The sequence below is a fragment of the Maniola hyperantus genome, chromosome Z (assembly GCF_902806685.2).
Source record: "Maniola hyperantus chromosome Z, iAphHyp1.2, whole genome shotgun sequence".
In the NCBI taxonomy this organism is placed as follows: domain Eukaryota; kingdom Metazoa; phylum Arthropoda; class Insecta; order Lepidoptera; family Nymphalidae; genus Maniola; species Maniola hyperantus.
The window spans coordinates 11,743,622-11,760,477 of NC_048564.1; the positions used below are offsets into that span (position 1 = coordinate 11,743,622).

At 35.3% G+C, this 16,856-nt stretch overlaps 1 protein-coding gene across 2 annotated transcripts; it reads right to left on the reverse strand.

Annotated features, from left to right (window-relative positions):
• Window positions 1-1,224: 1,224 nt before the first annotated feature.
• On the reverse strand, window positions 1,225-15,292 carry LOC117995675 (sodium/potassium/calcium exchanger 4-like). Of its 2 annotated transcripts, none has more exons than XM_069508953.1 (11): window positions 14,811-15,286; window positions 14,249-14,373; window positions 13,915-14,017; window positions 10,342-10,529; window positions 10,051-10,198; window positions 8,264-8,365; window positions 7,747-7,848; window positions 5,704-5,913; window positions 4,881-4,982; window positions 4,106-4,227; window positions 1,225-3,811 (listed from the first exon to the last, which is right to left on the reverse strand). In XM_069508953.1, the coding sequence occupies exons 1-11, from the start codon at window positions 14,956-14,958 to the stop codon at window positions 3,596-3,598; spliced, it is 1,566 nt and encodes a 521-aa protein (XP_069365054.1). In that variant the 5' UTR covers window positions 14,959-15,286; the 3' UTR covers window positions 1,225-3,595. The 2 variants fall into 2 exon arrangements, 1 of the variants encoding a protein (XP_069365054.1); XR_011238460.1 differs by having other exon boundaries at window positions 3,671-3,811; window positions 4,877-4,982; window positions 14,811-15,292.
• Between the last annotated feature and the right edge of the window lie 1,564 nt (window positions 15,293-16,856).

Below are 16,856 nucleotides of genomic sequence, written 5' to 3' on the forward strand. Positions count from 1 at the left end.
TATTTATTTCTGTTTTATCAGCTTAACACGTTCAATGCGGCGTAATATTTCCCTGTCTTACTCGCAGTGCGTTACAAGAAAAATCTGACTGGTACATTGACTGAAATCTAGTGCGTTACCAGACATAAACGATTTGTACATATACCTCCATTATCAAGACTTTATTTCCTCAATAAACCTAAGTAAGACCATTTTAATATTATTAGAGGATAGTATATGAGTCAAACTATCATGATGTGGCTTAGCTTTAGCGTATAGCATGTATTTTAGAAAATATAAGCCTTTTAAAATCCCAGTCAATTTTACCTGGTGGAGCGCCTGCAGAACTAGCAACATAAGAAGTATCGATTGACGATTAGTGATGGGACTGTTATTAAAATAAAAATATCGATGTCATACTTTTATTTCATAATTAGTGAAAACTACATAATATATTAGTAAATTGTATAACAAGTGCATAAAACGGGCAATTTTATGCCCGAGTTATTTACTTTGCTTTCCATTTAGATTGCACGGGAATGAAAGTGATATTCTAACTAAAATATGACTAATAAAAATTTAAATTCGAACAATTTTATATTTTTAATAATGAATTTACGGTAAATAATATAATTAAGTTATATGGTGATTCTTTTTATCATTAAGACACAGGAAAATTATAATTATAAAAATATCGCATTTAAAACTCGGATTTTCTTATTTGATGGAGATATTGTTAATGGTCTATTGTTTTGGATTTACGATCATCATTGTTTTCATCAGTAACAAGTTGCAGCATCTGACGTGACCGTTTCATGGTTAGTACACACACACAATTATAATTTAATACCTATTTTTTTCCACGAAAATGATAATACCATAATAATCGATATAGGTACGTACTGCTTCTTGAATGCACTATCACTCACTGAAGGTATTTCGCCTGTTCCCGTGGTGCTTTACCAGACACGTACGTACAAGCCGCATATGACTGGTACAGCACACAGCAAAAAAAATTTCATTCTGGTGCTAACCAGACAAATGTGACTTGTACAGATTAAATAGTTTAAAATGGTAGGGTTTGAGGAGGAAATTAAAAATATATATTTATCTCTTACCTACTCATAAGGTTTCATAGTAAAAGTGCCCCCGCACCACAGGAAAAAACACAACAACTAGTCGCCGCACCAGCTGAAAGTCACATACAAGTCGAAGTTGACCGGAACCGCACGCAACGTGTTAATATCGTAATCAAATATTGCTTAGTAACTATAAACTGCATACAATAAACACCACAGAAAAAAAATTAAGTACATACATAAATAATTAAAAATTAACAAGTAGGTAGGTACTTTTAATAATATTTATTTAATCAAATTATAACAATCAAAATTTATTGGGCGCAAGGTACATTATGGAAGCGTCAAAGAGATGCGACGCATCTTTTAAAAGTTGCTAATTAAACTAAAATGTTAGTATTTCAATTACGTAGCATGAACATTTCATGTGGAGCATATTTATAAACAAAACAATCAAATCGACGCCCAAAAATTCTTCAATTTGATTTCAATAAGTATTTAACGTATTGGGGGTACAGTTTTGTTTATTTTGTACTAGCTGATCCCCGCGGCTTCGCCCGCGTAGATTTAGGTTTTTAAAGATCCCGTATAGCCTATGTCACTCAGGAATAATGTAGCTTTTTACTGGTAAAAGAATTTTTAAAATCGGTTCAGTAGTTCCAAAGATTACCCCCTACAAACAAACTTAACGACATTACCTCTTTATATAATAGTATAGAAGTATAGATATAGATATAGATATAGATAACAGGTAGCTACGCGTCGCTTCACTTCGAGTACCGCAATTTCCTTTGAATCTTATTAAGTAGGTACGCCTAAACTATAAAATAAGCAGTCGAGCTAGTTTGTTTGTTGTCAGTTTGATCACACAGAAATTAAAATTAATACGAATGAAAATTAATGAAATGAGGAAATGAAAATTATATTATTACATTGCCACTCTCCATAGAAGAGAGTATCAATTTTCAAGCACGAGATTCGGTAGTTAAAGGAGAGAAATAAAAAAACATAATTAATTATTAGAGATTAAATCATAAAATTAAATTGGATTTCTTTAATTATAAATTGGAGGATAAAAATTGTGTAAAGTTTTTAATTTGAATAATAACACAAATGAAATACCATAAAATGTACGATAAAATAATTTTTAGTGATAATTTTTTTTAGTTTTTGCTGTATGTATATAATATAAAAATACTTTATATTAAATAAACTATTAAACAAAAAAAAATGTTAAAGTTAATAAAAACAGACCTTATCATCTATTCGAAATTATATTATTTTTATATTTGCGCGGACGTTTGACTTTTCGAAAACATGCAACAGAAGTCGGGAACTGTTAGTATGTGAAGAGTTTAGTTCACAATGGTCGTACGTACTCGGCTAACATGTAGAGGGCCACTTGGCGAATATTTGCCAGACTAGGCAGGCGGCCAGCGCCTGCCGGCTTTTAGGGTTTGCGTAAAGGATCTGGAGCAATTCGCTACTTTCACGTATTAGCCTGTAGGTGCCGAAATTAGTACACTAATGTGCACTAGAACCGTAATGGTGAAACCACTGTACCTAAGTATATTATGTTATGTAAGTAGAATATACCCTCTGAAGGCAGAAAAGTAGATAATACATGATAGTAGAACCCTGTACTTATAGAAAACTGACACATAATAATTAGTGAAAGTAGTAACAAGCATTAGTAAGGTTAATAAAATTTAAAATTTCAATTCTAAAGTCGTCAGAATACAAAATATTAAGAAATTATTATTTAACCTAAAACTAATATTACTTAACTAACAATGTAAATAAATTATTTTAACCACTACACTTATCTTCGACGACAACATCGAATAAAGCTAGTAATTTTTATAATTTTATGTCTTTATAGATTGAACCCACACAACGAGCACGACGAAAGCCAGCGACGCGCGACGGCTACGTGTCTCATTAAATGATAAGTTAGTGTCTCTAAAAGTTGTTAAAAACAAAAATTAACATGAAGAATAAATCTACATTTAAAAGTTTAGAGTGAGAGTAACATCCTGCAGGTTTCAGCTCTGGTACAACCAGTGTGACTAAGCTTACTCGCGGCTTTTACAACGCCTTCTCAATGCAAAAGCCGCGAAGAAATTGGGTAAGTTGACTACATCAACAATAAATTATTTCTCAGTGATTATTAAATCTTCCAAAATAGGTACGTAAAATCCACGTCCTTTGTTGGTTTTAAGTGTAATAACCATTTTAAATTTTCGATTGAACTAAAAAAGCACGTCAAATGATTGTGACGTCACACACCGGTATTTCATAGAATCTCGCATACTAAGCGCGCGTTTTGACGTTTGATAAAAAGTTACTGATTTGCCTAGCTGTCAAATACCGTATTGACTGATTGTGATCAGGCTGCTACTTTGCAGTTTCCTTCACAAGTTGCTGCCGTGGAGCATTGAGAGGGTCCAAATCTTATGTACGTGCAATAATTACGGCGACCGATTTACTTCGTTCCCTATATTCGGTACAGCACTACTCGCTTCAAATACATACTTTTATGAATGCGGGCAAATTGGCAAATTAACTGGGAAAAGTATGTTGAGCTCAATCATTGCAGCCATTATAAGGAACCCAGCATACACTAGTGCATATGCCATACCTATTTTCCAATCTAATTGGAACTTGTTTAAGAGGAGGAATAAGTAGAACGCTAATAAAGTAGATAGAAGAGAAATAGCGCTATATGAGAGACCACTTGAGTTGATCATTACCTGAAATCCAAATAGTTTTTATTATTGATCTATATGATTGTATACTATGTTATTTAGATTATTATTTTATACGTGAGTTTTTTACGGATATTAAACCTGCTGTCTATGACGATAAATTTAATAATTAAAAATTTATACAGACATATTTTTCTAAAGTTACATAAATATTAAGCCTTACATTTAATTAGAATGTATTCCCAATTTGTCGATAAGACTACCAGGTTTGGAATGAACAATGACACAAAATTATAATGTTACATCAGGTCAAGTGGGAACCATGAATTACTTACTCACCCAATGATTATCAGGATACGAAGGAAAGAACACGGATTTGATAAGCCAGGGCAACCCTAGACACAACAGGATGTCGAAAGTGTTCGATCCTATTGTATTGCTAATGCCCATTGAGCCGTGACCTGAAATGTGATAATAGTAAATCTTAATCACAAATACATATAGATCACGCTGACAAAAATGCTCAGCTTACAGCACCGACGCAATGTTGTCTGCTTATCGATTTTCTATCGGATATACTTTGGAGAGTGTGCTCAGTAACTTAACGAACTTGTTTCTTCTCAATCATTCGATCACTGAACAGCGAAAAACCGTGAACTTATGGGCATCCTTATGTGGTCGACATCCAATCCACACACACGAAACGTATCTAGCATTTTTCTCGCTGTAGTGAGATGAAAAGTCGTGTTTTTCGCACGACTGCAAAATTATTACTTGCGTCTTGTGCTTTTAATGCCTAGCTACACTCAGGTTTTTATTTTTCTATTCTAATCAACTTTATAATCCCTATTTTTTTATTCCTAATTCAAATCTTCGCTTGCTCGGAATTCAATAAGTATAAACACTCGCACCAAATAACAACTTTGCAGTATATAACATATTATAATATATTATATATATAATATATTATATTATAATATGTTATATACTGCAAAGTTGTTATTTGGTAATAATTATTTGGTAATATATTATATATATAATATATTATATTATATAATATAATAATATATTATATTATATATAATATATTATAATTAATACCTTACCTACCTACCTTGTTTTGTAACTAGGATGCTTGAGACAGCTTCTGGTAGACTTGCACCCGCTGCCAAAATGGTGAGGCCAGTGATGCTATCCGGAATGTTGAGTGTATCACCTAAAAGAAAAACATAAAGCCAATTGAACTAGCAGATGACAAACCCAGAACCCTCTAGCTTACATATAATTTTTTTATTCCATGACAAGTCCGACAATTCAATCTTTTACCATCTTTAACTGTAATGCAGTCAATCACTGAAATTAGCATATTATACAATGGTGTGCGCATAATCAAGAACGACTACCTATCTACTTCATGGCAAATGTAGAAAACAACTTACATTTGCCACGACATTTCGCACAGATATGAGATGTAGTGATACAATTGCACCTGTACATACTAGAACTTCTTTTGTATCCCTTTATGTTACTTTCCGCAACCCAAAAATAATTTAAGAAATTTTAATTAAAAATTAAAATTTCAAAGTTCCATTCAACGAGGGAATGTAGCCAGCGTTCTGGCACCTTGCCTCGTTACAGTCGTTTTGATGATATTTTTGAATTGTATTTTTGTATTAATTTCTTTTAAGATTTAGAATAAGTATACAGTAGATAAAATTGTAATAAAAATAAATCATCTAAAAGGAAAAGGTGACTGACTGCCTGATTGACTGATTGATCTATCAACGCTCAGCTGAAACTACTGGACGGATTGGGCTGAAATTTGGCATGCAGATAGCTATTATGACGTAGGCATCCGCTAAGAAAGAATTTTTGAAAATTTAACCCCTAGGGGGGTGGAATCGCGAGTATAAGCTAGTACAGTATAATTTACCAACCAATAACAGTTATAATCCATGCGACTAGGTAGGACATGCTGCCAATCCACAAGACGCACATGGTGAAGGTCAGGAGGTAAAAACGGGGTCGTTTCTTGCAGTCCGGGATAGTGACCCAGAGCGCCAGGCCCATGGGCCACGTAAGCAGCCAGAAGAGCTTCTGCAGGCCCGAAGACTTCTCGCCCGGCCAGGACCAAATCGAGCTAACATCTGCATATAGCACAACAAGGAATATTTTAGACGACATACGTCATGGTAATTTAAGAATCGGAACCCTTATAATAAATGCGAAAGATTTTTTATTTGTTGGTTTGTCCTTCAATCAAGTCGCGACGGTGCAACGGATTGACGTAATATTTTGCATGGGTGTAGATAAAGACCTGGAGAGTCACATAGACTACTTTTTATCCTGGAAAATCAAAGAGTTCCCACGGGAAATTATTAAAACCTAATTCCACGCGGACGAAGTCGCAGGCATCAGCTAGTTAAACAATATTCTTTATCTAAATTTTGTAATCAGATTTTGATTTTATTCGTACCTAAATAGGTTTAATTAATGTTCTGATTTCTTGTAACTAACTAGTTCTAAATAACACAAGTATTTCAATCGTGGAAATGGCTTTAATCTAACAAGGATGTGGAATGCAGTGGTAGAATAATTAAGCAAATCAGGGGAGCATCGCACGATATTTATAGTTAATAGTGACGTTGTGCGTGTATTTTGCCCTACAATACGTGAAGTTTCTGTCAGAACAATAAAGCGGGTAGTTCAGATTGCCCATTACTTCATCTCTCGCAGCACTGCAGTCCCGTCGTAGTTCAATGGGATGGTCATTCATAATTTTTTTTTACAAAAAAAATAAAAACCGACTTCGATACACAAACACTAAAAATTGAAAAATAATTTAATTTATTACCGAATATCTTATGTATACATGAGTTAATATAGTTCCATAATAATACTTTTTGGTGCCGGTGCCAATTAGCTTTAGCTGCGCGAATCGTCTAGACTTCATATTTTTATGAGACTCCACAATGGCACCTCATTGGCACCGACCCCAAAAAATATTATTATGGAACTATATTAACTCTTGTATACATAAGATATTCGGTAATAAATTAAATTATTTTTCAATTTTTAGTGTTTGTGTATCGAAGTCGGTTTTTATTTTTTTTGTAAAAAAATTTTATTTCACAATTTTTAGTGGCCCCATGGAATTATGCTATGACTGGTTAAAAATCTACTGTTTACTACACTGATCGCGAGCAATTTACTCTTATCCGTTGAGGAGTTCCAGTATCTATCTTCGAAGATGTTCATCAAATCTTCACCAAATTTAAATGGGACCAACTTTGAAGTATACCCTTTCAAACAAAAAGAATTTTCAGAATCGGTCCAGGCGTCTTCGAGTAATCGGGGAACATACATAAAAAAAAATAAAAAAAAAAATAAAAAAAAGATTCCGACGAATTGAGAACCTCCTCCTTTTTTTGAAGTCGGTTAAAAATGAGTAGAGAAGGCCCAACGGCTTTGCTGTAGCCTGCAAGAATTGTACGTTGACTTTTAAAATGAGATTTCGGTTTTGTAGAGCGTTGTCTCTATCACCCATATCTATGGGACGTTTTGTTGCTCTCAACAATAAAAACAACGTTCTACCAAACTGCTATCTCTTTCTAAAGGTCGATGTACAATATTTCCTGCGGCAGGGCACATACTAGTTCGTAAAACCGATAAGCATTGGGGTCCCAAGGTGCTGGAATGGCGACCTCGCACCGGAAGACGCAGTGTTGGAAGACTCCCTATAGGTAGACGGACGACATCAGACGAGTCGCAAGGAGCCGCTGGATTCAGGGGGCACAAGACCTTGTGGCGTGTGGAAGTCCCTACAAGAGTCTATCGGTTGATGATGATGATGATGATGATGATGAGTAGTAGGATGAGTTTTAACATATCATAATACTACAATTTGCAGCAACAGTCTGTTTATTCTACGGTCACAAGTAGATAGAAATGCTAATAAGCATTTATATAGATATACTTTCCAGAATCAGTCGATCCTTGACGGTGATTTCTATTTATTTCTTCTATATCTACGATTGTCATCGAAGAAGCAATATAGCTGTTGTGGTTCTGGTCCTTTTGAACTGAAAAAAATATTTTTTTTTATTCATTATAGGCGCACGCTTGACTATGATCATACCTGATGGGAAGTGATGATTTGGCCTAACATGGGACGTGTTTGCCTAGAAGGTGCCTATTCACTCTTGTTTTAAAGATAACCGGATTAATAAAATATATCAACAAAATAATAAAACATAATATCAGTTATTTTTTACTGTAGTAGATGAATTTAAAGTGCAAATTTTCTTTCAAAACTAAATTGATAAAATTCCTTTGAAAATTGAAAATTGATAATACTATTATAGTGAACTACATACCTAATATGCACAAAACCCGCTTTTCATCATACATTCGATAATCCAGATTTTCGATTATCCGAATCCCTAACGACAACAATTAGTCCGGTTAATCGAGTTTCCACGTATATATTTAGATTACCTGGATGCAGTAGCCCATCTATCTCGGTGTAACTATTTTTTCTATAGTATGGACAACAAGTACTCCTTGCAATGGATCCGAGGCTCTTGTTGTACACCATGGCTAAAACAAACAGCATATTATTGCATTACTGTAACTTTTGACGACTTTATTGGCACAATCCTACCTAGTTTGAATTTATTTTAAGGATAATAGAAATTATGTAGGAAGTTAAAAAAAATAGTGAGAAGTGTAATTAGGTTATTATGGATCTGACATAGTCACATAGTGATTAAAACATCCCAAAAAATTCAATAAAAAAAGAGGAATGTGCAGTGCTCAGACAAGCCGCCAAGCGCTTACGAGCACGAAGAAACCAATATTGTAAGTGTTTTTTTTGTGAAAAAAAAAAACAGATTTTTAACTCCCTATATACATACAAAAATCAAGTTGATCCATCGCATCCTTGCGGTGTGGTTACCAATAAACAAACAAACACTCATTTTCATATTTCTTCATCATTCATCCTCATTCATTTCGCAATAAATACTATCACTGACAAACAAACTCCTAGTCTACAAGTGCATAATTAAACTCTGAACTCTGGGGATCAATAAGCAATTCCAATCTAGAGATACTTCAGCGGTTTCAGAATATCATACTAAGAACAATTTCTGGGGCTCCATGGTTTACACGGAATGATGAAATCCACAGATACATAGAAATGAAAACAATCAGAGAGGAAGTGAACAAGTAGGTAGATTTCCACTAAGTACAAGCTTCGCCTGGAAAAACATCCTAATGCATTGGCGTGTATTTGGATAAAGATTAACACCGGAATCGGTAGTCAAGATAGGGGCATTTTTTTGAGAGCGATGTCAGACGACATGTTTTTTATTTTATTTTATTCGTTTTTTGCAATTAACAGCGATATATACAATATAATTTTACATAATAACAGACTGAAAATAAGGCCAAATAGGATTACAATTTTTTACAGATTACTTAAATAGATATTAATTATAAATTTATAACAGTACGTTTGATTATTTAAACAAGCTTTACAATAATATAATAATATGAAAATATAAAAGTCAATTAACTAGTAAAAATACCTAGTAGGTGATTCACAACATATGTATGTGTGTGTGTATGTGTGAGTGTATATGTGTCTGTGTGTGTGTGGGTGTGTGTTTGTGTGTGGTAGAGAGAGTATGCGTATAGTTAATGTTAGCAATGCATTAAGTATACCTTAATGCATTGCAAAAAGCTTGAATATGACACATGTTTGAATTGTCCTCTAAAAGCCCCTATCTTGTGGTTAAAGATATACAAATGTAACAAACTTGAGCTAGTTTTATCTTTCGGCACAGCGCGGTGGTAAACAGAATCGTAAAATCTTGACTATGGATTCCAATGTAAAACTACTTAGGTATATCGTTTAGTGATTAAAGGAGGTATAATCAGAAAAAAACAAGCTGTGATAGCCCAGTGGTTAGGACGTCCGCCTTCTAATCGGAGGTTGGAGGTTCGATCCCGGGCACGCACTTCTAACTTTTCGGAGTTATGTGCATTTTAATTAATTAAATATAACGTGCTTTACTTGTGAAGGAAAACATCGTGAGGAAACCTGCATGCCTGAGAGTTCACCATAATGTTCTCAAAGGTGTGTCAAGTCTACCAATCCGTACATGGCCAGCGTGGTAGACTATGGCCAAAACCCTCCTCAGTCTGAGAGGAGACCCGTGCTCTGTAGTGAGCTGGCGATGGGTTGATCATGATGATGATGAATCAGAAAAAATACTTACTGAGAATATAAAACGTGTACAGCGCAACCAGCAACAAAGCTTCGTACCAATACACTTTGTCATCCAGAAGAGTAAAGATCAGGACAACGACCGCCACCGCGTACATCATGCAATCTCGAGAGACGGACCACCAATCCAGTTCTACCACCTGTATAAGACCGACAGTGAAAACATACAAGTAAAATATCTTTTCTAAAAATGATAAAATCTAAATATAACCTTGTGGGATGCAGCCAAATAAGCTGGCCACTAAACAATGTGACTATCTTGTCATGTACAGTAAGAACTTACCTTTCCAGCAACCAGAGCGCAGCAAGCAGGCACAGCAAGGACATTGAACACCGCCGAACCCACTATGGCGCCCACACCAAGATCTCCCTCGGTCACGAAGGTGCCGATACAGTTGATGAAGAGCTCTGGGCTTGAACTGGCTGCGGCCATGAACGTTGCTCCGGCAATATCAGCTTCCATGTTCAAACCTGTGAATCAGATTTTTTAAATAATTTTAAATACAAACCTGACGAATTGATCTATAAACGGACAGCTAATGGACGGATCAGGCTAAAATTTAGCATACAGATAGTTATTATGACGTAGACATTCGCTAAGAAAGGATTTTTGAAAATTCAATCCCTAAGGGGGTGAAAAAGGGGTTGAAATTTTTGTAGTCCACGTGGATTAAGTCGCAAGCATAAGCTAGTCTATATATAAAAGTAAACGCTGACAACTGACTAATTATTGATCTATTACGCACAGCTCAAACTAATGGACGGATCAGGCTGAAATTTGGCATACAGATAGCTGTTATATGAGGTATACATCCGCTTAAAAAGGATTTTTTTTAATTCTACCTCTAACGAGGTAAAATAGGGGTTAGACGAAGACGCAAGCATAAGCTAGTAATAAATATTTTTGATTTTATTATTATTAGATAGTTGTTGGGTTATACCTAACAAGTGCACAATTCACAACCCTTTTATTCTACATATAGAATAAATAGGTCAACATCTTCATATAGGGACAGTTATTTATTTAATAATAAATAATTTATATCATTAGATAATTTTCCTACTATCACTCAATGGGCATCAATCGTAATGATATCTATATCACTGCCCATATTATAAATGCGAAAGTGTGTTTGTTTGTTGATTTGTCCTCCAATCACGTCGCAACGGATCGACGTGATTTTTTAAAGACCTGCAGGCCTAACATGCGCCCCACGAGAAAATTTTGTCTACACATCTTCTCGTGTTATTCATAGAGATAACACGAGTAAATGCGTAGACAATTTTTTCTCGTGGGCGCATGTTAGGTGTGCTGGAGAGAGCTACTTTTAATCCCGGATAATCAAATAAACCCCACGGGCATTGTAAAAACCATACCCACGTGTACGAAGTCGAGGGCATCAGCTAGTTAATATTATAATTGCGAAAGTGCACTTGTTTGTTTGTCATTCCTTCACGGTCACGCCCTCTATGCAAACCAATCGACTTGATTTTTAGGCATAGAGATAGTTGAAAGGACGGAGAGTAACATAGGCTACTTTTTATCCCGGAAAATCAAAGAGTTCCCACGGGATTTAAAAACCTAAATCCACGCTCACCAAATCACGGACATCAGCTAGTCTAACATATTATTAGAAAACGACAAGATATATTACATAGATCCTTATAAATTATCAATTACTCCCGTTATCAGTAGAATAAGTCGCAAATTGCTCACAAAGTAGGCATTACGCAGGACACTGACCGATGCCCATTGAATGTTGAATCCTTCTCAATACCACTTTTCCAATCATACTTAGTCACCAATCTGCGTTCGAAACTCAATAGCTCAACAGCAAAAGGGCACTTTTAATACTAGAGGGCATTGCTTCAAACCCTACTTAATAATATTTCTTTGGAACTGACTAAACTATTAACTGACAAAAATATTTAATGCAATCGGTTGGACTGGGGATGATATCGATAGGCTCAGTGAGGGAGTCCTTAAGAAGAGGTTAAAGGAACACTTACTTAGGGACTCTCTAACTGACTATCATGCTTCTTAATTATTAATTTGTGTTTTTGTGTTTTCTTTGGTTTTTAAAAATAATTATGTGTTGATTTGTGTTTGTTTATCTTTTAGTAAAGTAAGTAGGTTTAAATTAATAATATGTAGTACACTTTTATTATAAGTATAGATAAAGGTGTATGGATAGCGTTAACTAAAATATCTCGCCAACAAACTGGCCCGCCAGTTTGGCGAGTAAGAAACGTAAGAACCCTGTAAAATTAATAAGAATAAATAAATTAAAAAAAACGCAATATTGTAGTAACATTACGCTAATTCTGATATACAATAATCTCTAAACTAAACTAAATTGACAGGTCTAAATCTGGTGCTATCCTTTTCCGCAGGGAGCATTATGAAAGAGATAGTAATACATTTAGAACTGGCATTTAAACGATGAGAGTTGACGTTGAGCCGCAATGTGTTTCCATTGTGTGACCTAACAGCAGCTTCATTTCGTGGTATTTTCGGAAAATTGGGCCTTAAGGTGTCAACGCACTTGAGCTGCAAATACCTACAGTTTATATTATGAGTTAGTATGGAGAAAGGCGTTACCACGTCACACAGCGCAGCGCAGCGCAAAAGCGTTTGGACCTTCTTTGTCTACTTTATATTTATAAAAGGAACCTTTGTGCAAAATAAGAACTTTCGAGGTATTTTCAATATTATTACATAATAATTATTGTAGTTTTCAAATAACATCGAAATCCGTAGAGGAAATCCTGGATAAAATGCGATACCTTTGAGTACGGTACGATCTTTAAGTTTAAAAAAAAACCGGCCAAGTGTGAGTCAGACTCGCGCACCGAGGGTTCCGTAAATACATTAGTATTTTTCGACATTCCGCACGATAAACCAAAAATTACTGCGCATTAAAAAATTATAGTTTTAGAATTTATAGATAAAGCCCTTTTATATGATACTGTTATTCTTTTGAGGTACAGAACCCTAAAACTTGTCCAATCGCAATGCACACATCTTAATCGACACCAATGAATAACAGTTTTATGATACTAGGGATTTATTTGTAAGGTAAATAAAGTTTTGAAATTCCAGATAAGCTAAGCCAACCTACCAATGTTTATATAAGAAGGTGAATTATGCAATAATAATAATCTTTGTCTCTATTAACTTAACAAAAACGTAGTACTTGTATTAACAAATTATAGGGCCTCACCCCTGCTTCCTGAGGAAGCAAATAACTTTGTTGCAGGAGGCTGTGTCTTGCCTTAAGGCGAAATGGGATCACAAAGGCCGAAATATGGAAAAGTCTGGGCCGCCCGAGCGCTGCACGCTTTTTATAAATATTTATACTTAAAATTCTATGTGCTCTGTTATCATAAAATAATACCGTAATACCTTAGTGTATTAAACGGAACGTAAATACGAAATTTTATTGAAATAGGTTTTATAACAAGTGAATAAAACTGGATTTTCTCCTAATGGTCGTGTAAAAAATGCGTATTTTGGGGAAACTTCGTTATTTTTTTTGTATCGCCCAGGTCTGAGTCTTGCCCACAGCAAAGTCAGCCGGGTATTTTTTTATTACCACCACTTTACAAAATCATTTAAACTTATTAGAACTATCATAAAGCTGTTAAGCAACTCATTCCCAAGCTTTCTTATCATTTAAAATTTAAATAATCCTTTACATTGTAATAGGATTTTTCAATAAGTTTACGTTTTATGAAACTTTGAACTTGTTGTTAAATATACTAAGTGCGTGTGTGTTAGTGAATCGCGGTTGTGTGAATGTGTGTGTATTTGTATGTGAGTACGTGTTTGTATGTGTACGCTCGTGACACTTACGCTCACATAATATTTCTATTGATGGCACAAAGTAATCCTCGCAGACGATCCCCAGCAATAGAAAGCAGTACACGGCCAACACGCAGTGAACCAGTATAAGTCCCTGGGAAGAAATTTTAAGTATATTAGTTACATCATGAGACTGACGACCTCCCTGGCGCAGTGGTGAGCGCTGTGGCCTTATCAGTGCGAGGTTCCGGGTACGCTTCCCGGCAGTGGAAATTTGGAATTTTATTATTTCTAAATTTCCTTTGGCGTAATCTGGTTGGGGAGGCTTCGGTCGTTGCTAATTACATTTATTTAGAAAAAGAAGAAATCGATTCACGTTACTCACGTGCTGTCTTTGGAATCTATTCAGGCCATCGGAAGGAAATTCCAATATCGCTGGTGGCGTGCAATTTTCACTTCCTTGTTCGATTAGCCCCAACAGGTGGCGAGATGGAAAACTAGGTTCCTGACCTGGGGACAAACAAATACTTTTCTATATTTATTTGTTATAAAACTGACCGTAGAATTACCCCCTTAAGTTACATACAAATGCCTTGAGTTCTATAGTCTCATGTAACTTCATTTACAGGCAATTACATCATGCATTAATAACGATACAATACAATAATACATTACAATTGCAATAAACAATATACCTTAATTAATAGAATAATAGTTAAGTTATCTAAAATACAATATCCATTTATCTAGGGCTTAACATATCCTGTTGATTAATCAAATGATTTTTAAATTTAGTTTTAAACCGAATTTGGTCACATTTAGTCACAAAACCATAATGAAAGTTTTTGACACTCACACTCAACTACACTAACTACTCGTACCTTTTAAGGCACATATTGTTCAAATTAGATATTAACAATCCTTAAATTTAGTTATAGGTTACTTACCAGAGTTATTAGCTTCGATCGTAGTAAATTGTGAGTTCACAAGAAAGTAGAACATTGGTATGCCGAAAAACAAAAGAACTCTGACGTAAAAAGCAACTCTGTATTTTCTTGCACACGAAATATTAGTCCTTTCCAGCATCTTAGCCATTACAATCGAATATTAAAACAACAAAACTACCTACTACCTACTAACTACCACTGGAAGGTAAAACTAAAAACACAACGAATTTATCCTTTGTCAAATGAAAAACTCAAATATTTCGCCGTTGATCCAACTCAATTTCATTGGCAAATAAATTATGGCCGTTACATTAAAAATATGAAGTGACATACAAGTTACTTCGACACCGGTCAATTACGAGTAAGCTTAATATTTTCTTGAACCCTCATTTTGTACAAGAAGTTGTTTATCATTGGACTAGGTATATCGATTAGCTTCATTTTATCACATTTATCAGTTGTAGGGTAAACAAATAAAATCTCAGGTAGTCGATATGCACTGGCGGAGTACCTACCTACTGGGTATATTCCGTTGCGGCGACCTTTGAAAATTGAATTTGAATAAAATTTTAGCGTATTTTCCTCATACTCAAAAAATGATTAAAATGGATTACCGATATTATAGCTACGTGTGACACCAATAGAATATAGACCTTTGGATATCTAAATACCTAATATCTATATTGCATGGACAATCAACAAAATATGATAAATAAAAAGGCGGGAGGTGTGTTGTCATTAGATTTATCAGGTTGATATTATCAGGTAAGTTCTCTAGTATTGCAGAGGTAAAATGCTGCGATCTACGTGGCAAATCAGTACCGTTATTATAAAATTGCGAAAGTGTGTTTGTTTGTCGGTTTGTCCTTCAATCACTTCGCAATGGTGCAACAGATTGACGTGATTTTTTGCATGGATATGGATACAGTAGACCTGGAGAGAGACATAGGCTACTTTTATCGCGGAATATCAAAAAGTTCCCACGGGTTTTTAAAAACCTACATCTACGCGAACGAAGTCGCGGGCATCAGCTAGTATTTAATATAATAAATGCGAAAGTGTGTAGGTACCTGTCTGTCTGCTAGCTTTTCACGACCCAACAAATGACGTTGATGATATTTGGTACAGGGTTAGCTTAAATCCCGGGAACGGACATAGGCTACTTTTTATCCCGGAAAATTAAAAAGTTCCCACATGATTTCCAAAACTTGGATTCAAGTTGTTGACAAAGTCGTAAGCATCAACTAGTCAAGTGTAGTAGCGATATTTATAACTAATGTCCGTATTAAATATATTCCTAGGATTAAATTGTAGTAGTTAAGTCGTTATCTGGACAAAAATATTCCATTGAAAACATTGATTATGAAAGATTAAAGAATCTTGAAGTGGGGGACATTCCACTACCTACTTGAAGTTTAGTTTTAGTGGCTAATCGCTTTACAAAAACAACTACATTAGTCTGTAATGAGATATGACTAGGTCAAAAGCGAACTCAATTTTTTTATTATAAGCTTTCGTGTGTATGTAGTTAAATCTTGCAACTGAATTTTTGATCTATTCCCCTAATCGATTGCGCTAAATGGAACACATATTTAACTTCGATGACAATGCAATAAATATGATACGGTGCGGAGATAGTCTTATGATGGAGTCGGAGGGTGGCCACAGGAACTCCTCAACTTCTCAACATAATTAACTCCGTCATGTTTGGGCGAGTTGGACTTGTCTTGGTACTACATGTACCTGTCTAGATGATACGAGTACATGTACCTGTCTAAATGATGTTCAGCAGGCCATGATTGAGCCGGAAAGTGGTAATTCATAGGAACTCCAAGTAAATGGCTAAAATAAAAGCTTGTTTGTAAAAAGGTTTTTATTGTCTTATTCAGTACTAGCTGATGCCCGTGACTTCGTACGTGTGGCTTTAACGCCCCGCACACTTGCACGTCATCCGCGCTCCTACGCACCGGGTTAGCGCGGGGGCTGTACGGGTTTGCGGGGCGTTTCCTCCCCTTTTGCCATGTCAACCTGTCGCGTACTATACGG